General features: G+C 26.8%; 1 protein-coding gene across 1 annotated transcript; it reads left to right on the top strand.

Moving 5' to 3' along the window:
• The first annotated feature begins 5,396 nt into the window (after positions 1–5,396).
• LOC110649024 (ethylene-responsive transcription factor 3) lies at positions 5,397–6,708 on the top strand. The gene has a single exon (XM_021803418.2). The coding sequence runs from the start codon at positions 5,768–5,770 to the stop codon at positions 6,473–6,475; it is 708 nt and encodes a 235-aa protein (XP_021659110.2). The 5' UTR covers positions 5,397–5,767; the 3' UTR covers positions 6,476–6,708.
• The last annotated feature ends 2,008 nt before the right edge of the window (positions 6,709–8,716 follow it).

Genomic DNA, 8,716 nt, shown 5'->3' on the forward strand with positions numbered 1-8,716 from the left:
CTCAGTTAGAGGCCTAATCTCAGTTACAGGCTTAAGATTTTGTTTTATAAATAATCTTATTATTATTTGGATTTGAAAGGTAAATTTAATTGAGAGTCAAATTTGAATTATAATTAAAAAATTAAATAATAATAATAATAATAACAGAAAAATTGAATTAAAAAGAAAAAATTATGATAGAAGAAAACATGGACAATTGATGAAGGGGTTGTTAAGAATAATTTAAAATGAATAATTGAAGTGTATGATTGAACTTTGTTAAAAAAAGATATATTGGAATTCAATGGTTCTAAAATTTCCACTTCTATATATCTCAAAAGTAGGTGTGCTATAATTGTCAACCCACATGCTTGATGCTGGGTTTCCTTATCTCGCCCATTTCTGTCTAGATACTGCCTCCCACCCCCTTTTTGTTCATCCCCTTATCACTTTGAAAAAAAAATATATATATGATATTTTTTTCTTTTTTTTCTTGTTCATTTGACTTCCTTCAACATTTCATAATTCTAATTCTAGAGATGATTATAATATTATTGAATTATTTTTATATTTTTAAATTAAAAAATATTGACATTTTAAAATAAAAAAAATATTAAATAAATTTTTATACTTTCAGTCAAGAGCGGAATAAGTTCAAAATTAAGTTTTGGACAAAATAAACTTATGAACTTTTTAATTAAAATAAAATAAGTTAATATCTAATAAAATATTATTTTTTTTAGTTTTTAAATAATAAATATTTAAAATAATAATTATAATATTAATTTTTTTTGTTAACCATGTTATTTAATTTATTTTTTTAATTTTATTTTAGTCAAAAGTAATAAATAATTTTAATATTTAAAATTAGGGGAAAATAATATTTTGTTATTAAAAAATAATTTTTATTAAGTTTGGACTTATTTAGACTTATTCGGAAGTACATGAACTTATTTAACTCAAAACTTAATTTTAAATTTATCTGATCCTATAGAGACTTATTTAGACTTTTTTCCTTTTAAAATTTCATACACTTGCAATGAAAAAATTATTAATTAAAATTAATTTAACTAAAATGACCTTTATAAAAAGTTAGAAATACATATTATAAATTTAATAATTTAATATTCTTAAAAAATGAAAACTTTTGTTTGATATTATTATTAAAGTTATTATTTAACATAAAATCATATAAGGGAACAAATACCATTTCTCATAACAAGAGCATGTCAAGAAGAAACCATCTTTGGGCTAGAATTAATTGGGCTCACAAGCCTGACCAAATTCTCTTTGGTGAGGTAGGCCAGCAAGTTCACAAATGAACACAAACTCAGGCTGAGATGGGAACCCCAGCTAACCCAGTCCAGTTTCTTGAGCTGTAAACTTCATTTGATTTTGGATTTTGCCCTTCTTCAATTCACACAACCAATAACACAAAATAGTCATCTTTCACTATAAGGTGGTGCAATGGAGACGTTGTTGAAAATTGAAACCAAAATTTTAAGGTCTCTGGTTTATGATTTGGTCTGATTTCTATTTTATTTTGATTTGATTTTAATTAAATTTAATGGTTATTTTTTTCAAAAGACAAAATTTTGATTTTAGTTTAAAATTAGATTAAATCGAACCTATTAAATTTATATTAAATTAAAAGGAGAAGAGCAATACAAAGTTATTTGTCTGGAATATATTAAATTAATAATAAATATAAAAAAAAAATAATTTTATCTAGAACACTAGAGCCTCCCAATAAATTGAAAATATGATGATAAAATTAAAAAAAATAATTTTTTTTAAAAGAGGATTAATAATTTATTGAATTTAATAATGAGAGTTGATTATTAGTGAACACAATAAAATGAAATATTAATAGTTAGAGATAATTAGGGATGGAAAAAAAAATAAAACTAGCAATTTTAATTTTTAATGTTTTGATTATAATTTTAAATTGTTAATTATTATATTTATTAAATATTTCAAATTAATTAAATAAATACCATATGAATTGTGAAGAGCAATGCTATATAGAAATAATATTAATCCTATGAATTTTTTTGGCTTAGTGATAAGTTTTTAGTGTTAAGAACCCTTTGCATCAATATATATAGACTAAATATTATCTTTACTATGACTAAGCATTCAATTTAAATTGAATCGAATTGAATCAATCCGTTAAAAATTAAATTATCATATTTTATAAATTAAATCAAACTGTCATAATTTAGTTAGGTTCGATTCAAACATTTCGATTTTTGAGCTTTATTTATTTATTTATTTATTTAGACTTTATTTTCAAGTTATTTGGTTTGATTTAAACCTTAGTTTGAACTTAATAATCATTTATCAATGAAATTAAATAATTTGTCTGTATAAAAATGCATATAATATATAAATTTTCTAAAAAAATAGAGTAATTTAAAAATTAATAAATTTAGTTCGATTTGATTTAACTAATTTTTTTCTCTAAAACTAAATCGAATCAAAATGACCGAAATTATTAAAATTTAAAATTGAATCAAACCAAACAGAACCGAATTATTTTAAAAATCAAATTAAATTACTAAATTAGAGCAATTCAATTTGATCTTTATTCGATTTAAATTAAATAATGCTTACTCATAATCTCTACTTGATATGTGAGTTAATCGTCTAAGATTGTCCAACCTAATTTAAAAAAAAAAAACAAAAGGATGGTATCCTTCTATCCCCTATTAAATAGATTATTAAAAAAAAAAATTGGCTGTGGTGGATCAAAGCTGCAACTAATGCTTTCATGGAATTCTCGACTGATCCAACGTAGCATTAATGGGTTTCATTCAGAAAGGGAGAAGGAATTCAAGCATATCCATTAAAAGCTGGTGGAGTATATTAATATGTTTTATCTAAATTATTAGTTTTTCTTTTTAATGTCTTTTATTTTTATATTCATGATGAATTAAAAAAAAAAATAATTTTATTAGTAAAATTTTGAAATAGTTCTATTAATTTGATTAAATTAATAATTAACATAATATCTCCATTATGTATAATATATAAATTCTGAAGTAATAACTAAATTTTGAAGCCAGTTTTACTTCATTCTTAGATATTTGATTAGTATTTAGTCTCCGTTTATTTTAAAAAAAATATTTTTCATATTTTTTAATATTTAAAATACTCAAAAAAATTAATAAAGAGAAAATATTTTTTTTATTAAAGAAAAATTTAAATTATTTTTAAGGAAAATAATAATAATAAGAGAAAAATATATTTTTCCTTTCATATTTAAATAGAGGAAGGAAAATATTAGAGGTAAAGTTATTTTATAAATAATAAAATTATAATTTTACCCTTAAATTAAGAAATAAAAATTTATAAAATATAGAAATATACTTGTAATTTTCTCCTACTCTTCTCTCATTTTGGAAAGAAAGTAGAAGTGGACAAAAAAATTTTATTTTTTTATCAAATTTTCCTTCCCTCATTGTTTTCTATTAATCCAAACACAAAATAATAAAAAAATAAAATTATTTTCCTATCAAATTTTCTTTCTATCCAAACATATAAAAAAATTTGAATACTCCAAAATTTTTTTTATCTTTTTATATAATTACATTCAAATTAATATTAATATTTATAATTTTAAATTCATCAATTATTTAATTATGTCTATCTGTATTTTCTTCCTTTGTTAATTTACATTTAGATAATGTAATTTATAAAATAGATAAATTAAATAATTAATTTATTAAAATAAAAGAGTTAAATACTAATTTTCTCTTTAGGTAAGGTTAAAAAAGGAAGGAAGGATAAGGAAGTAACCTTTTCCTTCGTTTCTGTAAGGCATTGTTGCATTTCTAAGAAGGAAGGTAGTGCGTGGAGTAGTGGGCCATCTGTCACTTTCAGTAGCTACGTCGGCCACATTTGAACGTCTTACCTCGGAAAGCCTGAGCTTCGTGGATGCTTCTTGCCTTCAATTTCAAGGCCTGGCCAGTTGTTTTCGGCCGTCTTCAAACTTCTCAGGTGAAATTATTGATATATTCAGATTAAAAAAAAAAATTATTAAAAGAATGGATATGAATTTTGGAAAAAATTAATTTTTTATATATTGTAAAATAAATATTAAAAAATCATAATTAATGGTATATGATTTAGATTTGGTTTGAAATTTACATACAAACTAAAATTAAATTGATATTTCAATATAATTTTAATTTGATTATTTATTTTTTTAATTTCAATTCGATATAGTTCTCGATTCTTTAATTCTAATTAGATTTGATATGATTACAGTTTGATTGATTTTTAAAATAATTTTATTTAATTATTTTATTAAAAATATTATATTTAAATTAGTATTTAAATTTTAAATTGAGTTATTAATATATAATATATTATATAATATATTTTTTATTTATTTTTAAATTATATAATCCTCAAATATAAAAATTATATATAATTTAGAATTAAATATATTATATAATATAATAGCATAATTATATATATTTTAATTATTTATTAATTATATAAAATTTAACTAAAAGATATAAATATATAGTATAATAGCATATTTATAATTAAAAATTATAAGTTATTTTAATATATTTATAACTAAAAATAAAAAATAAAATATAATATTAAATTATGTTTAATTCATAATTAAATATATATTTATAAATATAAATAATTATATTAAAAGTATGTAATATATTTAAAAAATATATTTATAAATTTAGTTATCAATTCAATTTTTATTTAATTTCGATACGATTGTAATTTAATTATTAGAGAAAAATTAAAATTCAACTAAAATATTAAAATAATTTTAATTTAATATAATTTCTATTGGTTTAATATAATTTTTAATTTTATTCGAAACTCAAGAATTGTGCACAATTCTAACCATAGTAAATAAAAAATAATTAAGGTACACTCAGCCTTAATATAAAAAAAAAAAACCCACAACCATAACAAAAACAAGAACAAGTAGAGAGGCTGCCCATTTATCATTGTGTTTGGATCCACACTCAAATTTATGTTTGGTTAACAAGAAAATTAAAAAGAAATAAAATTTTAAAACAAAAATAAATATTAAATTTTATTTCCATTTTCTCTTAAATTAAAAAAAATAAAAGAAAATGTTTAAATTATAAAAATATGAAAATATTTTTTTAATTCTTTTGAATATTTTGGGATAGAATTATAATTTTATTGGTACTTGAAGAGAGTGAGCCATTTGAAATAAAGCAATTATATAACCATAACAATTGGCAAAAGAAAAAAAAATAATTATATTAAAATTTTTAAATTAAAAAATAATAATATTATAAATAGTATTTAATTGCACATTTTAATAATATTTAATTACTTTAATTTTCAAATTATTTAACTATTGAAAATGTGGTTATAAAAGGAAAAGAAAAATGATTTTCATATATTAGAGCTTCTCACATTCGAAATTTCTTCCATGTTCCTTCTATGAAGCAAAATCAAAATGCTTTGAAAACAACCAATAATTAACAAATAAATATTGTGTAGGAGAAGAGGAGTTCCTCACCCACCTGTTCCCTCCTCTCTACCTCAAACCCAAAAGTTCTGTTCTCTCCCCTCTTCTCTGCCTCTATTTCTATACCAATTTCGCTTCTCCCTCTCTTGTTTGCAATCTTTAATACTTCTTGCAAAGGGTTCTTTCAAGTATGAGTTATTGATTCTGATTAGCTGATTTGGTGTTGATTGTGGGCTTTCTTTCCCTTTTCCTCACAATCCACCTCTGCTTTTTGTTTTCCTTCTTTCTTCTTTAAAAATCGGTATGAGGAGAGGTAGAGCCGCCGCCGCCGCCGCCACCGCTGCCGCAACCAAACAAGTAGTGGAAACAAACGGATCTGCACCTCAAAACGGGACAGAACCCAGATACAGGGGAGTCCGGAGAAGACCATGGGGCAGATTCGCTGCCGAGATCAGAGATCCCTGGAAAAAAACTAGGGTCTGGCTTGGCACGTTCGACACCGCGGAGGATGCGGCCCGAGCCTACGACGCGGCTGCCCTTTCACTCCGTGGACCCAAGGCCAAAACCAACTTTGTTATTTCTTCCCCCCATTTATCTCCTTTCACCTACCAAATTCCCACGGACCCTTTGATGGATTACAGGGTATATTCAGCAAATGGGTTTGATGAGCATCACGTAAATCCTCAGAGACCCACATCTAGCAGCCAGAGCAGTACGGTGGAGTCTTTCAGCGGTCCTAGGCTGCCGGCGACAGCAACAGGAACAAAAAGATCGGGGCTTTTGTTGGCGGCGACGGCTCCGAAGAAAATCCATCGTCGGACTCCACAGATAGTGCCGGACGATTGTCAGAGCGATTGTGATTCGTCGTCGTCGGTGGTTGATGATGGAGATATTGCATCGTCCTCTTCCTTGTGCTCCCGAAAGCCTTTACCTTTTGATCTGAATTTTCCACCGTCGGATCAGGTTGACTTTGTTGTTGACGATCTCCACTGTACTGCTCTATGCCTTTGATGATGATTAGAAAAAAAAAAAAACAAATTTTTTGACATTATTATGCGGATTGATGAAAAAAAAAAGAAATCAGATTAGGTTAAGATAAACTATCTTAATCTGTATGAGTATGCATGTATTATGTTTTCTTGATGATCTTATTGGTCAGATTATGATGGATTATTAAGCTACTTGTTTCAGATCCATCTTTGTAAATTTTTTTCTTCCTTTAATAGAAAGACTTCGACTGCTAATACATCTGTGCTGTTTACTATTTCTGCCACTGCTTTGTTATTTGCTTGCTTGTATTGTAGTTTGCAGTATTTAAGAACATGATCACTGTTTTTGTATTTTATATTATTGTTAACTGGGTTTGTTTAATTTTGACAAAGAAGAGATGAGATGGGTAAGGGGGAAATGCAGCAAGGAAACCATTCCTTTATTGTTTGTAAACTTGGTGATGATTGCTTGTTTGTTTTCAAGCATTTCTGGGAAAGAAGTTAGCTTTGGTTTTAGGGTTCATTAGGCTATAGTGGATTTAGTTGAAAATGGGATTTCTGGCTACATAGATAATCCTTATGGTAGCTTTTGTTTAACATTTGATTCTGCAATTTTTTCTGATTCTCTGGTAAATGATTATAACTATAAATCCATAATAAGTTCTTATTGGGGAAGCATGTAGCATTTACCTCTTACCTTCCGTTTCCTGTAATGTTGCTAAACTAGTTTACATTTCTTGTTGAAGCTTAGGAGAAATTTTAGTTGAAACCCTAAATTCCACACTCTCACCTCACTTGGAAAGTACCTATCTCCTTTTCGAATCTTTTGGTAATTAAATGTTTCTTTCTCTCATTAACAAATAACAAGAATCATCATCACACAACTCTGAAAGCTGCAGAAATAGCACAGATCACTTTAGTTGTGACACTGGTAACTTTACTTCTTGGGAAACCCTTGTTTCACGTGTGATTTTGCTATAGTTAAAGAGTTGGCTCAGCTGGTACAATTTACCCCTGGTTTTAGATGATGTTAGCAGCCTCTTTTTCTTAAAGAAGAAAGGAAAGAAAAGCATATTAGGAACCAAGTGCTGGCAAATTAAAGCTGAAACTCGGTTATCGATTATGAAAATGTAGACCAATAAATAAATGTCTGGAGCAGTTTGTATACTCGTGAATTTTGATTTGTGTCTGTACTTATTTTGATCTAACACTCACTAAAACTTGGACAATCTTCCTTCCTTGAGCAAACTTTTGGGGTGAGTTTTAATCTATTTTCTTGTCATGGTATCAAAGCCTCTCAAATTGGCCTACAAGTGTTTCATGCTTCAGGTGTTAGTCCTTGGTGTGAGGGGTATGTGGGTATGTGCCTTCTATAAAGATTTGGATGCATCTTTCGTCTTGAGATAGCTTTTAGGGTGAGTTAGGCCGGTCTATTTTGTTATTGGTGGGATCCCTAAATCTATTGATTCATGGTTACTTGTATTCATTTTTCAAATGGAAAACGTTAACTGCCCTCGTAGTACTACTTTTGGTTGATGTGGCCTGCAATGGAAATGAGTTTCTTCCATGAATTGCTAGTGATTAGTTATGGTAATTTAGTTCCAAAATCTTGGCCGATTTAATTCATTTAGAACTAAATTGTTTTTATGCTGCCCTCACTGTTTTTGTAGACTATAAATGGAATCAAATGAAAAATATAGGTTGGAACAGGCAGTATATGTCAAGTTTCTCAAATGAGAACTGAGAAGAGGATTAAATTTATTTACAGGAAATATCTTTTAGAAGCAAGGAAACTCGTTATTGAATGGAGTTGAGATCTTATGCTATGTTTGCAATCAAACTTTTTATTGAAATTCAATTGCAGACCAATTTATTGCATATGCATTACATTGCAATTCCTCACAAAGCATGGAAAGACTCAGACAAGTTTGGCAAATTTTTACAGAGAAAACGCATCAGTGTTGTTCTTTCTTAGTAAAGAAAATTCATTCAAGTTTCTTCATCTTGATTAATAAATTTTCTCATAAGAAAAGAAAATTACCTATTCCACGCTTCAATGGCCATCATAGGCAAAAGTAATAGGAGGATTTAAATGGGCTGGGCCTAGATAGAAATGGTTTTGTCCAAAGCCTGTATCAGTGATCGGGCCAAACTTCCAGAACCCGTGAAAACCTGAAGGTATAGGGAAATCCAGAAATTTCGGCCATTAAATAAAATAAAATAAAATAAAAAACATTTTCTGTGGGTGAGGGAAAAGGAATAT

The sequence above is a fragment of the Hevea brasiliensis genome, chromosome 8 (genome assembly GCF_030052815.1).
Source record: "Hevea brasiliensis isolate MT/VB/25A 57/8 chromosome 8, ASM3005281v1, whole genome shotgun sequence".
NCBI lineage: Eukaryota > Viridiplantae > Streptophyta > Magnoliopsida > Malpighiales > Euphorbiaceae > Hevea > Hevea brasiliensis.